An 18,313-nucleotide genomic window follows, 5' to 3' on the forward strand; every position below is an offset into this window, starting at 1 on the left:
ATCTTTCTCCTGTGGAGCAGCTGGTGGATTTGAACCACGTACCTTTGTCACGGGACAGAGCAGAGTTTAGGGCTGTTGTACACAGGGTCGCTATGAGTCGAAAGTGACTCGACAGCACATAACCACCACCACCACCACCTTTGGTGTGGCAGTGCAACTCCTTACCACTAAGCCACCAGAGCTGATAATTTATTTATACAACATAAACGAAATGTTTATTATTCAGCTTTCTTTTGCCACAAAAGCTGCGATTACTGGAGGGAACAAGAGTTTTTGTTTTGGGGGATATTTTTGTTCAGTGACTAGAACAATGCCTAGCATACAATAAGCACCCAATAAGTAAAATGAGTTTCAGAAATTTTAAAACGACTTCTAAGTGTGAGGCGAGAGAGGGGGCAGATGTCCTCGGCCTTGGTACTAGGTTTTCTTTAGCTGCTGGCGTAGCTAAGACCCATCTACTCCCACTCCACTCTCTTGCACTAAACAAGAAATCTAGGCCAGCAGATTTCTGAGGAGGAGTGAAGACTTTATACATAGCTCCTCAGAATTATTGCCCTCCTCTCCAACCTCCAGGCAGAGGTTTCATAACTTGGATTTGGGACATCTAAGGCTATCTCTGGTTACATCACATAATATCACAAAATTCTCAGCCAAATTCCTTATGACAGAGAGGAATTTTTAATGGGAAAACTTCTCCAAACCAGGCTTTGTCAGCCAGTAGTTTGAAGACATTGGTAAAAGTAGTTATTTTTAAGAGAAAGTTCTTACTACCGGTTAGCTCTGATTAGGAAAAGAGTGAGCTTCAGAAACTAACTTACAAAGACCACTTTGTGCCAAGACTTTTAGTATGTGAAATAATTGCCTTTAAGCTTGTTCATTCCTGCATCTATCTCCCCTTGCTAAGAAGTTACTCCTATACACATCTTCATTTATCTGTGGCACAAACTAGCTATGAATCTTAGACGAACTATATTTGTGCCAGGTTCTCAGCAGCTCTGCGGAAAAAAAGATGGGCACTCTCCTCCTGTGCAACAGCTTCTGAAACCTACTTGGCGGTCAATTCCACCTCAACAGCAATGAGTCATTTTAAGCTTTGTTTTCATACGATTACAAAAATCATGTGTGTGTTTTCTACTTCCCAATAAGAAATAAAATCTTTGGAAACCAGATAAGCAATAGAATGAAACCCCACAAGACTGGAAATCCTTTCCTTAAATGATGGCCTTAACTGTGAGGATTATTCACATCTCCTTTAACAATGTTATTAACCAAAGACAATACTGTTTCATCTACTCATGATTGACTGTTCAACATGTTGCATTTTACAGCATCCGATGCTATTCAGTCTGGATGAAACTTCGTGAGCTAAATCCAGGATAAAATGGACAGAATTCTTGGCTTCCCTTTCCACAAAGTCTATGGGTCTAAAACAAGCTGAGCAAAGAGTGCCATCTGCAGGATTCCTGTTTCCAAAAGAAATCCTTTTGCAAAACTGTTGGGGACCCTGGTTGCCAACAATTCTAGATAGCCACCCAGGAAGACGTGACAGAGCAGTCCTGAGAAAACGCAGTGATCCTTGGAGGTAAGAATGATGCTGCTTCATCTCACATACATTGGGCATATTGTGAGGAGGGTCTATTCCATGGAAAGGGACATCATGCTTAGAAAGGTGGTGGGGGGGGTAGCAAAAAAGAGGAAAACCTCAAACGAGAGGGACTAGCACAGTGACTGACACTATGGGTTTAAGAATGAGATAGCAAGAAGCTGCACTACAATCGCAGAGGTACTCAGTTCGAATCCACCAGATGCTGTGCTGGAAAAGAAGGGGGCAATCTCCTCCTGTACCAGTCAGATCTGATTTGACGGCACACACAAACAAAATAAAAAAAAAAAAATTTAAAAAAAAAGAACATCAGAGATAAAGATGTCACAGCAAAGTTCAGGTCTGTTGTTCAAAGGGTCATTATGAGCTGTACTACATAGCATCAGACAACACAGAAAGAGGTGGAACTATCAAATCTTCATGGATTGAAGCTGTTTGCAGAGGAGTTGATATTAAAAACCAGTAATACTGATTATAATTGTTAAAAAACAAAACGTGTATGAATGATGGAAAATCAATTAAGAATAAACTCTTTTTGTGACAATCCTGGGTAACTAACTCCTGCTTGAATTTCATTTGGAAAATGGTTTCTTCTACTTAGCTTATAGAGCCACTGAATGAGTCAAGTTTCTTTGAATTAACTTATCCCATAATCTACATGCTTGAGGTTCTATGGCCTGTCCTGTTCAGGTATACAGTCAGAACAGGTAACCTCACAGTACTTGTTAAGAATTGCCAGATTCAGCTCCCATGTGCTCAGATGACTCACCGTAATCAGGTGAGTGTCCACTAAATCATTAACCATCAATGACCTGCTCAGTGTGCTATGCCATAAAGACTAGGTGCCATGGGGGTTTAATCCCAATGGATTGAAATTGCACAGCCTAACACCAACCATAATGCTGTTTTCTAATTATGAAGGGGGAAAGGAGTGCATAGCATTCTTTTCACTTAGAAGAGTTCCCTCCTCCAAACTGCTCTCTGCCAAGCTATAGGAACAGCTTCTATGAACAGAAGAAACTGGATTTTAAATCCTGTGATGCATTTTTTTTCAGGCCTTACTCCCTCATGCTTTCAAATGCTAAGAATGCTCCCTGAAATGAATTCCCCGGGACACATTTCCTCAGTGAAGATGGTTCCTTCTTCCACTAAGACAGACTTCTTTGTGCTCAATAAAGCAGTAGGTTCTATTATGTTCCTGAGTTCTCATAGCACATGCTGCATATGTTGTTGTTGTCGTCAGTTGCTGTCAAGTCGAATCGACTCAGACAGGTCATTAATCACAACCAACTTGTTATAAATGAAAGTCTCCTCCTTTCTTTTTGGTTATCCTTTTACATGTTGTTATGTATCCTAAAGTCAGAACTGACCCACAGTGGACCCTCCAGCGGGTTTTCAGAGGCAGTTACTCGCACAGGAGGAGGGGAGGCGATTGCCCATCCTTCTCCAGCGGAGCAGCTGGTGGCCTCGAACCGCGTGCCTTCGGAGTTGCAGTGAAACTTCTTGCCATCAGGCCACCTGAGCTCCCTATCTGATTACATAGGAAAAGAAAAATCAAACCACCAGAAAAACTTAACTTCAGGGGCTGAACAGAACTAGAGAGTAAAGACAAGAGAACACTTAGATGCAAAAGGAAAACCCATTTTTTTTCTGTGTATGTGATTGGAAGTTGAGGGCTGAGGCAGCAATGCCCTTCCACTGAACTATCCTTCAGGTATCATCTGCCTCAAAACCACCGAAAGGTCGTACCCCACACCCTCTATTCAAAAAGAAGAAGCTATTTTAGTATGAGAGGATGTGTATGACTCAGCATCCTAGAGCCACCCCTAGGATAACTTGAACATATAGAACCTATATTTTCTAAGGTTGTGAAGTTAAAAAAAAAAACCCAAAAAAACCAACCCTAAACACACCCAAAATTGAGCTAAAGGACATGATGACTTACAATAACTAAAGGAACAAGCTTTAGAGTTCCCAGTCAACACCTCATGGCACATATGTTCTAGGACGACATTGGTCATTTAAAACAGTTCCCCTTTGACCAGGTGTGGAAATAGGGGAGCTTAGAAAGGGTTAATACTCAGGAAAAAAAACTGGTGAAAGAGAAAAGTAGGTAAAAAATGTATATGCAGCATTTAGGAGTCCTAAAAACTCTGGACAATTATCAGGTGGTTGCACCACACTAACACTAAGACCTTGAGGTTCTGGTGGAAGAATGTGATTCTGTGGCAGACGAGTGGTTTCCTCCCATTAAGATTTACAGCCTCAGAAATCAAATGGAGGGTGGTTGTGTGTTGGAATCAGTTTGACAGCAGTGAGTTTGAGGAGATGAGTATTCTGTGGGGTTCTTAACTTCAAGAAATAGCATGAAAGACATTCAGATGGCAAACACACACATGAAAAAATGTTCAGAATCCCTAGCTATCAGAGAGATGCAAATCAAAACAACTATATCCTCTCACCCCAGCAACAATAGCAGAGTTCAAAAGAGCAGCAAATAACAATTGCTGGCGAGGCTGTGGAGAGATTGGAACCCTTATTCATTGTTGGTGGGAGTGCAAAGTAGCCCAGCCACTATGGAAGGCAGTCTGGTGCTTTCTCAAAGAGGTGGAAACAGAAATACCATTTGACCCAGCAATTCTACTACTAAAGAAACCAGAGCCACAACCCAAATAGATACATGCACACTCATATTTATTGCTGTGCTGTTCACAATATCAAAGTGATGGGAGCAGCCCAAGTGCCCATCAACAAATGAATGGATAGAAAAACTATTCACACAATTTGGAATATTATGCAGCACTGAAAAACAAGGAACTCATAAAACATTACACAACATGGGTGACCCTGGAGGACATTATGCTGCATGAAATATCTTAGTCACAAAAGGACAAATACTGCATAACATCACTGTTATAAAACAGGACTGACATGGTAGGTTGGGAGGAAATTAGGAAAAGAGAAGACAGATAATAAACACTGCATTGGAACAGATGAAGAAAAGAACTGTTGAAAAGGAATACATGACTAGGTATCATTTGTATGACAACAGTCCAGAATAAGAGGTGCATAGCAAGGTGGACTGGGGAGGGGTGAGGGTGAGGGAGGACATTGTGCAAAAATGAATGCCTATTTTTTTAAAAAAACATGAACTAGAAGAGGAGAAGGGAGGAAAACGGGAAATAATAAATGAAACAAATCTAACTTTTCTATAAACTTTTGTTAAAATCACAATTAAAAAACAAAAAATAGCATGAAAGAAAGTGTTGGACTCTCTTGTCAAAGTTCCCATGTTATTAAAGACACTCATCCGTTAGCTCTGAAAAACACTGTTTATTAGAAAGAAGTTTTACAGGAAGTCTCTTTGATTCCTGCAAGGACAAATATAGTGCTCCTATATCCTAAAAAATATCTCCTATTTGCTCACAAATTCTTTACCCTTGACTCTTGAAATATCCTGGATTCCTTGGTCCAAAGCCAGGGCCTACATTTTACAGGGTGTAAAGTCCCCATAGAGCCCGAGAAGTAGCCAGAAAGGGGGGTAACCAGAAAGTCAACACATTGAGGTGCTTTACTCCACATCTTAACATTCAGTTCGTCAATAAAGCCTCATGCAGGCCAGGAGGTAAAGTGTTCTAATATAAAGTCAAACTTCCAGAACACATTGGTTAGCCAAAACCAATGAGTGATTTCAAGAAGTCTTTAAAGGAGCAATTATGCTGAGAGAGGGGTCCCTAAGGTTGAGGGCGGGCTTTCTCAGAGTTATTTAATCTTAGCGAGGGCAGCTGCTCTTCTTTCTGTGTTCTGGAACAAGGAACGAATTAAAGCTTTTACTTCACTAGAGGAGAACGCAGCTGCTAGGGGTCCTTTTCCATCTGCCCACCTGCAAAAAAAAAAAAAAGATTACATTTTATATTTCCTATTATGTGTCTGTAATATATGCAAGACTTAAAAATTACTTATGTCATCTCAAACGTCTGCTTTAAATGGCAGTTAAAGTCAAGGCATCCTAGTTCCTCATGGGCCTCCCTTCAGTCACCTGGACATCTTCTGCTTACTGGCTGCACTGATGTCAGTCCAGACAGTCACTGTCAGGTACCATCAAGTCAACTAATACTCACAGTAATCCTAGGAACAACAAAGCTGAACCGTGCCCTTTCTTGTGCCATTCTCATCATCTCCTCTAGCACGCCCAACTTCACTGATACAGTTACTGCGTTAATCCACCTTGTTGAGGGTCTTCCTCACAGACATATGAGGAACTGTTCTCCCTCATTCTATTTCACTAAGCCATGGCTTAATAATTATGATCAAACTGTCATGCCTTGAGGCCAACTACTATTAGAAATACTGACCACAGGCAACATGTAACTGACAAAGGACTAGTATATAAAACACATACAGAACTCCCATAAGTCATTAATATTAAATATCAAATAACTCAGTAGAATAAGAAGAAAACAATACAAACATATTTTACAAAATGATCAATGAAAAGATGCTCAACCTCATTAAAGTTTGAAGTAATAGAAGTTAAAATGACAAAAAGCTATCATTTCACACAAACTCATCAGGAAACATTCTAGGCTGATAATACAAAATACTGGTGAGAATGTAATGCAACAGGATAAATAAGCAAAGAAATATATGCACAAGGGACTACTATAGAGCAGTGAAAATGAACGGCATCTACACAAATGACTAAAAATTAATTTCATTAAAAGCAGCAAGTTTTAAGTGTTCACTTACAGAATGTTCAAAAACACACAAGTCTACACTTTCTAATCAGGGGCATGTAAGTGTATTATCATATAGACAGTTAAATTCAAATAAGATAAAATTACAAAGAAGATGCAGTAAATAACAAAAAGGCAAGAGTGGTATTTACCCCTGATCACGAGCATCTGGTGAGGGATATATATGGATCTTCAAGGCAGTAGCATTTTTCTTAAGCTAGTGTATACTATTTATATTACGCTTAAAATGTTTAAACTCTATACTTGAGGTCATTTTTTAATAAAATATTTTCAATTTATTTACTTATAGTTACTGAAATTTTGGGAGGAGAGGGTAAAGAATCTTCCTCAGGCGAAAAAGAGAAGTGAGGACATACTATCTTTATAAATTTTTCAGATCATTCTCAGACTGCTAGACACTTTAATATCAACGGGGTGGGGGTGGATGGGAAGCTTTATCTACAGCTCTGAGGGAGTTCTGGCCTAGTGGTAAGAAGCTGTGCTGCAATCCCAAGGCACACAGATGAATCCACCAGATGCTCTGTAGCAGGGTGGGCAATCTCCTGGGTGATTAACTGCATAGGAAAACCCACCGGAGGAGTCAACTATGGGTCTGTTCTGCCTTGATGGCAAACAACAAGAACTTATAAACAGTTTATTAATAAATCAAAATTTTGTACTACACGCCATTAGAGACACTGCAATGTGAATTTCTTTCCCCCAGGTAGAATCTCATTTGCATGGTTTTAAAATGAACACTATCTGATGAGAAGGGAGCTCTGGTGGTCTAGAGGCAAGCAAGAAGCTGCACTGCAATCCTGAAAGCACATGCTTCGAGGCCACCAGCCACTCCATGGGGGCAGGATGGGCAATCTCTTTGCCATTAACTACCTCTGAAAACCCGCCAGAGGGTCGGCTATGGGTCGGTTCTGACTTGAGGGTACACAACATCTGATGAGAACCATTCAAACTAGGCTGACCTGACATGGCTATTACAGTTGGGCATCAGAGGTAAACTAAGCAGGTAGACAAGTTACTTGGGAGATGGGCCTTAACTGCCTATTCAAAATAAAATCCATTTTTCCCAGGCTCAGAGTGAGGATGTGTTCCCTATACAAAGTACATGTACTCATCAAATATCTACCAATACAAAAATGAAAGCATACGGATCTGAGACCATAGCCTGCACCATGAGCCTCCTCAACAAGCTCAAGAGTGAGATGACCCCGGAGGAGCTGCAGTAGCGAGAGGAGGAGGAGTTTAACACAGGCTGCCAAGCTCATGTAATTGGTCAAGAACAACACGCAAGTGCTCATCAACTGTCGCAAAAACAAGAAGCTCCCGGGCGATGTGAAGGCCTTCAACAGGCACTGCAACATAGTGCTGGAGAACGTAAAGGAGATGTGGACTGAGGTTCCCAAGAGTGGCAAAGTCAAGAAGTCCAAGCCCGTCAACAAGGACCGCTGTATCTCTAAGATATTCCTGCATGGGGACTCAGTCATGGTGGTCATAAGGAACCCCCTCATCTCCGGCAATTAGGGCCTCCGCTGCCTCTACAGCCCTGCCCCACAGCCACATCCCGCCGCCCCTGGAAGACCTGCCCATATTGGGAATAATAAAGTCCCTGTATGGTTTTTTTCTACTTACAAAAGCATACACGGGTGTGTGACTAACTCCCATCTCCTCTGTTTTGTGCAGGATCAGTGACTTCCTGCTGCTCAGTGTGGTACGATACAACATACACTGATTGCGCACAATAATATCAACTGAAAATGCTAGGATAAAGCATCATCCACTGTATTTTCAAAAAGAATCCTTTCCAGTGAATAATGCTTAACTCTCTAAAGCCATTCAATCTTTGTAGAAAAATCGCTGGCCTAACAATGACAGAGGGGGAAAACTTTCTATTGACACAATTAACTTCTCTACTCATAGGTGCCCAAAAAGTGGGCAAGAATTTATATCCAGGGGTGAGCAAGCTGTACTTCTAACAATGCAAGACCATTTTCTCGACATGCCAAACAGGTTCAAGGCCAAAGTCATATGAAACAAGTCTTGATACTGTCAAACATGAGAAACTGGCAATGAGGTCCTCACTTTGGCAGACCATGTGAAGGCACCAACTATTTAAGAAACTTCTTCCCAGGTTATATGAAATAAATGAGAAAAACATAGCTACCAACAGTAGAATTCACCTCTCTGTGCAGAGGACAGTTGTGCAGAGATGTGCACCTCCATAAAAGGGTTTGATACATACCGATCCCCAATTTCTTGCAGGCTGGCTTGTAGCATCATCATCAGTTCTTTGAAAGACATCCATTTTGGCACATACACTGGAACCTCTTCTTGGTATTTCTTATTCATATTTTCTTCAGAGAGAGGTGCAAACACTTGGGGTCCTTCATCCATCACTGTTTTGCATAAGGAGTACAATCTATCACCATCTTCAGTAGAGATATCCTGGTTTTGCACAAAAAGAACACAGAAGAGAAATGGCCCAGCATAGTGGTAGAAAAAGGGGAACCTCTCATGCATGCTGTCCAGGTGGGTCATCTAAGGCAATATGCTTTCCAAACAATCTGGCACACTCTTCTAGGCAGTGAATTTCATTATGAGCTCTTTGACTACACTCTAAAAACTAAAATGACACAAAATGTGTTCTAACAGATTGTCAATAATTTGGTTTGGCTGCATGAAAGAACCAGTATCTCTGGTCAAATATGGCACAGCTTGCTGCAGAGGAGGGAATGTTATGACAAAGGTTTAGGCAACACAGGCTTCAAAGGGATCAGCTGGCACCACCCAGGCAATTTTCCCATAAGATCACACATAGGATCTCAGCTAAAACAGTGTGTCAGGAAGGGAGAACATGCAAAAGGCTACGTTCACTTTGCCCAAATACTGCATTCACTTGCAAATCAAATTTGCATAATTTCTTCATAATTTCTAACACATCTCAAGACCACATCTCAGTTTCCAACCTTTTCATAATTAACAAAGTTGGGCAGCTAAGAAACAGGACATTTTGCTATAGAGTTAAAGAGACAGAAAAGTTTACAGCAAAATAGAAATTAAAACAAAACTGAAAAAAGTAAACAACATGGTAAGTTATGCATGAAATATGCATAACTTCTACCAAGTAAGTGCTTTAAATAAAAGCCAGACTTTACTTTCTAAGTAAGAAAGTCTGGGACAAGAATTGCATTATGAAGTCAGGCGAAAGAGCCAACAGTCCCTTACCTCTAGTGCAGTGATTCTGCCAATGATCTCAGAAACTGCTGTGTTGAGTAAAGTCCCCATGGCCTTGCAATATATATTCACTGGCAAGACATCCTGCCACACAATTCCAAGCCTCTTCAGTTGGTGCAGTACCTATCACAAGAATGCGGATGTTTACATGGAAAAGGGACTGTATAACCTGTATATTTTAGATTTACATTTAACACTTGCAAATTGAGGGAAGACGTATCATGTAATCTAAAATAAGTAATCAAGATTATATGTTTCTTGAATATCTAACCTTAGTGATACAATAATAGCTAAAAACAAGACTCTTCCTCTGAATAGAAAAATGGTAGTGAAAAGATAAAATGCTTAAGAGACAACATGCAGCTCAGGTGGCGTGGTCCATAGATGGTTTTGCTCTTAACTAAGAGAAAGGCATTAAGATGAAAACCAGTACTTCCAATTTCTCAACTGATGTTCAAGAGCAAATTATTTGCAATGACAAACCCAGCAGATATTTAGTAACACTATTTGCTCGATGGAAACACTTACTGAGGAAGGGAAAAGAACAGGCTGAAACACAATTATAAAAGAAATCCAGATTTCCAGTGGAGGTTATGAGGAATCACCTGAGCTACCTTTTACATATTCTTTGCTTTTTAAAGGGGCACCTTGAGTACCAATTCCAGAGCGAATAACAGCCTCCTACCTGCCGAATTGCTTTGTTTGCTGCAGAGTAATTCTCTTCATCGTCCATGTTTAAAAAGTTCCGAGCACTTGATAATCTCTCCAAAAGTTCTCCTTTCTGTGCTCGCATCTGGGCCAAAAAACATTCTGTCCCTGTGATGGGAGAACAAAATGAAGAATGCTAAAAACTGCTCAATCGCACAATGTAAAACCAAAAGGGAAGAGGACAGACAACAGCTCGATAACATCACAGAGCTGCCCTTCGGTCCTCACACAATCCCTTCTGATACCTTCACTGGTCCCTCCAACCCCTCTCGCAGGATAATAAATAACTCTTTCCTAGAATCAGCTAAAAAAATTTCTTTTCTAGAAGAAGCTGCTTCTTATCCTAATATATCCACACCGCTTAAGGGGAAAAATGAGGAAGAGAAAAGCGGAGTGAATCGTACAGATCCTCTGCTTGTTTAGGCTATCATTACAGTAAACACATTGATTTACTCCGTAGTCCACTTCTTTTGATTTTTAATAATCCCAAGGAAATCGGGGAGAGGAGAATGCTGTCTTGGGCTTTTTTAAAAGAACAAACATCATTAATGATGTGCCCTTGCCAAAAATGCTAACAGAGCTGCCACAATACAGATCTTATTATATGTTTCCCCACTAGCATAACTCCGATCTCGTGACATACCGGCAATGAGTCTGGAACTCTACTGTACCATGAAATCATGTCATGAAAAAGTAATGTTTCCTAAAAGACTGCATTCAAATTATCAAATTAACCACTGGGAACACATGCAAACTAAATGCCCTTCCCCTCTTTGATGCCACTCGGTACCACCAAATTCCTCATCTCATTTATAAATCACATAGACACTAGGATGAGAGACTACATAGTTGACAATTTGCTTAAAAATATAAGTTACCAAGCCTCCTGAAGCCAGGTACAAGATCCACAAAAGTAGCAGTGCCATCACAAAGAATGGGGGCGAGGCGTAAAGTGAACTGATGCCCGAGCGTCAGCAAGTGGTGAGCGATGTACATACAGTTGTTGTGGTGAATTGCAGCCAACTGGGGCAGTTTCTGAAGGTTCTCCCTAAGTTAGTGCAACAGGAAGGAAAAGGAAAGAAACTACCTGTTATTGAAGTTGGAATTAACAAAATGGTACTATTCTTCTAATGTATTTCTAGGCTTAATAATTATATACTGCATAAACTATAATAAGATAAAATCTCATCACTCCCACTCTCATTCAATCATAGTCAGCTTGTTTTGCCTAAAAATAGCCTTACCCCATAAGGCTATAAAACTATCTCAGTGAGTAACAAAAAAGAAAAGAAGAATTAAGATATTTACCAAAGCACAGTTGTAGAAATTATCACTTTTAAATTTAAGTCTATAGAAATCCACACTTATTTCCCCTTTCTTCACATTCCAATTCCACTTATATTGTGAAGTACTTGATTATTCTCAAATTCACTCATTTTCAATGCTCACTACAGATTAGTCATGGGCTTTGCCCCAAACAAATCAATCACAACATCTGGGAATTTACAGGTTTCGTGGTGTGTGTTATTTTAAATCATCACAAGTGATTTTTATTCACATTCAAGATTAAAATCACCACTCTAATCCTTTACACATAAATCTATCTAATCTACTTTGAAAGATCTTATATTTTTATTATATACACACCAGCAGGAAACCAATTAATACTTTCCAGTTTGCTGGTTCAATGTCAGGCGAGGACATAAACAGTCTGGAACCAGAACTATAAGACAACTGTCCTCATTTTGGGCTAAATCATCTGTAGGGCTTAAAAAAATAAAAAATGCCTGGGTCATAGCACATCTCTATGCCAAAATCTCTAGGGGTAGCTATGTTCCTGGCAAAGATATGTAATTTTCAAGCTCTGTATGTGATTCTGATACACAGCCCAAAGTTGAGAACCATAGTCTAGGGCAGTGTTTCTCAAAGTGTGGTCTCTTGTCAAGAAACATCAGCATCACTCAACTTGTTAAAAATATGGGCACCATCCCAATCAGAAACTTTGGGTGGAAGATGCAGCAATGTGTTTTTAAAAAGCTTCCAAGTGATTCTAATGTGCACTAAAGTTGTGAACCAGTAGTTCAGGACATGGTGCAGAGTTCACACAAAAGGGGAGAGAGAGACAAATCTACTCCGCACCAGTGTGAAAAAAAAATCCCAAGGCCACAGCAACTCCTAAGCCAACCATCTCTGAATCTCCAAAGGCACAGATGTCAACCGACCCAAGTATGTTACTGTCATTTCCTTTACATGACTTAGAAAGGGAAATGGGAATTTTAACCATGGCAAGAGAATACAAACAAAAAAATATCAACGTTCATAATAAATAAGATCTTTTATGACAAAAACAACAGGTAAGCTTAGTTAAAAACACCTTAACTGTTAAAAATTCTAAGTTAAAACAGACTTCAAATAATAAACTAGGGGTGTGGTCACCCCTTTTTTTTTCCTTTGCAGAGTGTTTGGCAATGGGATAACTCTGTAGGCATATCATTAAGGCATTTCTAAAACCCATCCTTAGGATGACAGAAAGAACTCCTAGAAGCTTAAAGTTCAAATAACTTTTCCACTTGTATTAAAGGAAACTTTTAAAATTGCAAGACATTAGATAAATACAGCCTATAAAAGCTAGGAAGAGCAGCTGATAATACTTGACAGTTAAATAGCAACTTCTTATGGAATTAAGTTTGCAGAATTATAAATGCCAAAGAAGAACGTAGTATGTTCACTACACAGTGTATGGAGAGATGGTAAAACACCTAGCATCAAAAAACAGTAAGGTCTTTTAAAGTTTTTAAAATTGCTTCACCCACTACACTGTAAGATCAAAGTACTCATATTAATTTATTAATAAATTACAAAGTTCTTAAAATGTGTGCTTTAAACTGGTTTACTACATTATATTATAGTGTTTTAATTGTAGGATTTTAATAACCAAGATGTCTTTGGTAGAGATTTAAAATTATGGATTTAAGCTTGACTTACAAACTCTTTTAATTTCCATTCATTCATTTTTGCACTTTCCTCCCTGCCCACTGCTTCCCTCCAATTTACTTTTCTCTTTTAAAAAAAATGTCATTGTTATACAATCCCACCCACCCCAAAAGTCTACTCCACTATGCAGCTTCCGTTCTGGACTCTTGTCATAACAAGAATACCTAATCATGTATTCCTCCTAAACAGTTCTCTCCCTCATCTGTTTCAATGCAGTATACGTAACTTATCCCCTCTTAGATTCCCCCAACCTCGATGTCAGTCCTATTTTACAAGAGTGGCACTATGCAGTATTTGTCCTTTTGTGACTGAGATATTTCACTCAGCATAATGTCCTCCATTTTGTATATTTCAGGAGTTCCTTGTGTTTCAATGCAGCATAGTGTTATATTGTATGAATATACCACTGTTTGTTGATGGGCACCTGGGTTATTTCCAACTCTTTGCTATTATGAACAAAGTTGCAATAAACATGGGTGTTAGACATACAGTTATGCAGAAATGAGATGTGGTGGCACTTACTTGTGATATGTTGGTACAACATCATGGAACAAATGGAAGATATTCCTTACTGAGTAGAAGAGCTGAACTGCACTAAGAGAAAAACAGATTAAACAGAAATGCATAACATATTTAAAACTAAAAGAACCAGCCACTTTAAATGCAGTTTAATAAGCTAAACTACAGGTGCAGAGAATGGCTGCCTTGGTTGCTGCTGGACGACAGTAATCTAGATGGAAATCTACTCTCTAACTAGCCCACCTAAAAACCCAGGTCCATTAATAATTTAAGAGCAGAGGCACTCAAAGCCTTTACTTTTTTTTTTGATTTATCAGTGTGTGTTCCACCAGCACCACATATCCCTTTAGTAACAAATGAGCTAAGCCTGAAGCAAATGTCACCTACTCACTGGCATGCTCTGCAAAGGGCACCGCATCAAGACAGGCATTCACTTAGTTCTTCTAAAATCAGTCTGACTTTCCGTTTTCACCTTTTCTCCTTTTTACCCCAATGAAGGGAGAAGAATCAACATTTCTAGGATAGAATCTAGCCCTCAAGTTTTTTGCCCTTTAAATCTGACTTCAGAACACATAAAGATTACAGATTATTAAAATGCACTTAAAAAGAGTAAATACAAGGCTTGTGTAGCCAACTCCTATGTAAAAATATCTTCAACTGGGTACACTGAATAATTCACTGGCATTTCAGAAATATTTAGAAAAATAAGTCATAGTTACTATACTCCAAGCCACTGTGACTACTGGATTACTATAATGCTTAAGTATTTCTTCTATTTCCACAATATATATTGCTGTTTAAGGTTTGATAATAGAGAAGGGGACTGAAACACAGTTGTATTTCTAACTATCCAGTTAAAAACTCGTTCAGTGCAAAGAATCACCATAGGCTTTCAACACACATCGGGTCACTATGAGTCATATTCGACTCGACGGCACTTAACAACAACAACTACAATTAAAGGAAGCTCTGGTGACTTACTGGTAAGGAGTTGCACTGGCCAATCTCCTCCCATGTGATTTACAGCCTCGAAAAAACTCATTGCAGAGTCAGTTTTGCACCGGTTCCCACTCAACAACAAACAATGATAACAAAAAGGGAACCCTGGTAGCATAGTGAATTAAGCTTTGGACTACTAAGCCACACATCAGCAGCTCAAACCCAACAGTCATTCCTTGGGACAAAGAGGAGACAGTCTGTTCCCATAAGGATTTACAGCCTCGGAAACACTACGGGGCGGTTCTACTCCTTCCTAGGGAGCACTATAAATGAGGACAGTGGGATTAGCTTTGGGCTCTTCTAACAAATAAGCCTAGAAGATTTATAAAAATGAATGATTGTCACATGAAGTCTTGGAAGATCAGTGCTTTGTGGAGCTGAATGAAATGAAAGGGTTTATTTGCCATGTAGGGGTAAAAAAACTGAAGCTATGGAAACCCATCTGAACATTCAATATGATTAAGTCAAACCTAACTGACACTATGTACACTATGATGTCCACTATGATGTGTACTATGATGTACACTATGAGGACACAAAAGAAAAGAACTCCTACAAAGTTCTGCAAACGGAAGAGGCAGAGACACAAACCTGCTCTATAATCAGCTTGAGCCACAGTCTACCTACCTACCACTGCCTTCTCAATGTTGTCTAGGAACAGGGAAGTTGCTTATTAAACGAAAACCAGATTGAGTATGAGATGTGGAACAGAATTTAAGGCACCCAGATACAATGTAAATTAGAAGAAATCATCTTGGGAAGGTAAAGCTAGAGCTTCTCTATGTTATATCCTGTTCCTTGTTTCTGGCTGCCCAACAGATTACTGCTAAAAAAACAACCCACATAAAACGTCAATTAATTAGAATCTAGATTTCAAAACACTGATAGACTCTTAGACTAAAGAGTTAGATTAAGCAGTAACTGATGGTCCAACTAATAACTGTTATCAGCCAAAAATAACAATAAACACTTGAGTTCTAATCACTTCTCCAGTAGTATGGTAGCACTCCATTATGTGCTTTCTCAATGAAAAAAAAAAAGGAAATACTAAACAGAAAATAATTTTTTCTAAAAAGTGGTTAACCATTTTTCATGTCAAAAAACCCTTTCTATCCATCCATGCCTCTGCTTCTATTTCTCAGACCCTGCTCCAACATGTATATGCTGTTACTATAAATAAAAAAGACCAACACAAATTTGTTTACTATATTTTTTTCTAGGGGACATAAAGGAGACTAATGGGATAAAAAACCCGAAGATTTCCAGCTAGTTTGCTCATTAAATGTCTAGCTTAGGCAGGCACTTAACAAAGTCACTGTTATTTCAGACCACTCAGAATTCCTACCATTGATCACTACTCGTTGTTGCTTCAAGTAAAGTCTGATAGGCGAGTTCCATTAGTTTCTGCACAGATTCACTGATGCGGCACGTTGGCATAGAAAATGAGTGTTGGTCTAGCGGATTTTCAGGCTTTAATTTTCCAGCTTCATCGTATGGAACTTTTGACACTTTCTGTACCTTTTCATCATCCTCAGTACAGGGTAAGTCTGGCAGGTTTATCTTAGCATCAGGAGTAATCTATGATTCAAACATAGGAACACATGATCTTTAGGATAATTCAATGCAAGCCCACAGGACTAAAATACTGTTTGTACCCATGATGACTGAGCTGTAGCTCTAGAGAGTAATTTAAAAATCGAAGCAAATCTGGCATTTTAATGACTGTTTGAGCTCAAGTAAAAGCATTAAAAATAAGCAATCCCGTCTCATTTTAATTCCTGTGCAATTATTCAAATCACTTTTTTTTTCTTGTTGTGTGCCATCAAGTCAGAGCTGACTGGCACAGGAAAAGGCTGCCCATCTTCCTCCAGCAGAGCATCTGGCGGATTCAAACCACGTGCCTTCAGGATTGCAGCGCAACTTACTGCCACTCACCCACCAGAGCTCCCTTCAAATCACTCTTAATTTTCATTAAAATAGCAAAACTGTGAAATAGGCCTGAGAATTCTGGCAAGGGAAAGGGTCTATGAAATGAAGAATTTTATTTTTCTGACAAAACCATTACAGTCCAATATACAAAATCAATATACAATATACAAAATCTCCCTCAAATGAAAGAAAAAAGAGCCTCCCTAACATGAGATCAAAATACCACAGGCAAAAGATCTGGTTGCTGTACAACACACACACGGCTTTGGTTTATGATGGTGATTATGAAATCATTTTGAAATGGGTCAAACAGATAGAACGCAGATAAGATAGCAGGTTCTCACTTCTACCACAAGAAGAGAGGTTCTGCTGTGCACATACTACAAAGCTAAAGAAAATTTAGGACGGAAAAAGTTCTAAGGCTAATAAAAATGCAGATGTTACCAACCTTGACTTCCCCATCTTAGTTTTAAGAATATCTACCTACTTCATAGGCTGTTACAAAGCAGCTTTTAAAATTCAGACAATGTTGTAGGTCTAATTCTAGGAGTCTCTGAGTGGTGCTAATGGGTTAACATGCTCAGCCGCTGACCATGAGGTTGATGGTTCATGTCTACAAAAGGACATCTCAGAAGAAAGGCTTGGCAAGCTATTAAAAAACAAAACCAAAAACCAGCCACTGAAAATCCCATGAGGCACAGTTCTATTCTGATATCCACAAGGTCAATTCCAGGTTCTAAACGGCAAGAGAAAAAAACTGGGCAAGAATCTAGAATAGTGGTTCTCAATGAAGGAAAATTTGCCATCCAGGAGCATTTGGCAATGTTTGGAGACATTTTCATTGTTATAAATGAGAGAAGTGTTCCTGGCACCTAGTGGAGAAAGCTCATGGATGCTGTTAAACTTCCTGCAGTATACAGCCTACCCAGCAAAGAATTAGTTAGCCTGAAATTTCCACAGTGTTGACAAACCCTGACTGACAGGAGACTACATGAGGATTTGGGTACTTGAGAGAAACAGTTTACAGAATGTCGGAATTACTACAGAGCTCAGAAATTATCTAGTTCAATTCTCTCACAATACAGAAGATAAAAATGAGGTCCAGAAAAGTTAAAAGGCTTAGCTTGGTCATGGAGCAACTCAGTAATAACCCTATTCACTTCAAAGGGTTGTAACAGAAATAAATGAGATAAAAAGTAACTGACTTATCAAATATTTATTGAGCTCTTGTGTACTGAATATATGTATGTATCAGGCACTTCCTTGGTTCTAGAGATACAACAGAAACAAGAGTCAAAAATCCCTCCCTCATAGAGTTATTGTCTAGAGAGGATCAAACAGGCATAAATAATTCATATTGAAAGATAATTGATGATCCATGATGTGAAGAAAAATAAAGCAAGGAAAGGATGCAGAAAGTAGAAGTTCATAATTTTTAAAAATCACAAGAAGGAAATTATGTGGTCATCCACAGTGAGAATATTTTAACAAACATAACAAGGCTTGGCAACAAAGTGAGCCTAAAAAAAGTCAGGGGTCAGAATAGTCCAAGGCAATGAAGCAGCTGACTGAACAA

The 18,313-nt window shown here is 39.2% G+C and overlaps 1 protein-coding gene and 1 pseudogene across 2 annotated transcripts in view; one reads left to right on the forward strand and one right to left on the reverse strand.

Moving 5' to 3' along the window:
• Nucleotides 1–5,365: 5,365 nt before the first annotated feature.
• The window catches only part of ZW10 (zw10 kinetochore protein), a 33,851-nt gene continuing 20,903 nt past the window's right edge, over nt 5,366–18,313 (reverse strand). The window contains exons 10-16 of one of the 2 annotated variants that reach the window (XM_006890790.1): nt 16,154–16,386; nt 13,813–13,884; nt 11,175–11,344; nt 10,274–10,404; nt 9,580–9,711; nt 8,597–8,799; nt 5,366–5,486 (exon numbers count right to left, since the gene is read on the reverse strand). In XM_006890790.1, the coding sequence (XP_006890852.1) occupies nt 5,366–5,486; nt 8,597–8,799; nt 9,580–9,711; nt 10,274–10,404; nt 11,175–11,344; nt 13,813–13,884; nt 16,154–16,386 (1,062 nt within the window). Of the gene's footprint in view, nt 5,487–8,594; nt 8,800–9,579; nt 9,712–10,273; nt 10,405–11,174; nt 11,345–13,812; nt 13,885–16,153; nt 16,387–18,313 lie in introns of those variants that run through there. The other variant, XM_006890791.1, reaches the window with a different exon arrangement.
• On the forward strand, nt 7,530–7,878 carry LOC102871632 (annotated as a pseudogene).

This window comes from Elephantulus edwardii, unplaced genomic scaffold (assembly GCF_000299155.1).
Source record: "Elephantulus edwardii isolate Elephantulus edwardi_28Jun2011 unplaced genomic scaffold, EleEdw1.0 scaffold00093, whole genome shotgun sequence".
NCBI lineage: Eukaryota > Metazoa > Chordata > Mammalia > Macroscelidea > Macroscelididae > Elephantulus > Elephantulus edwardii.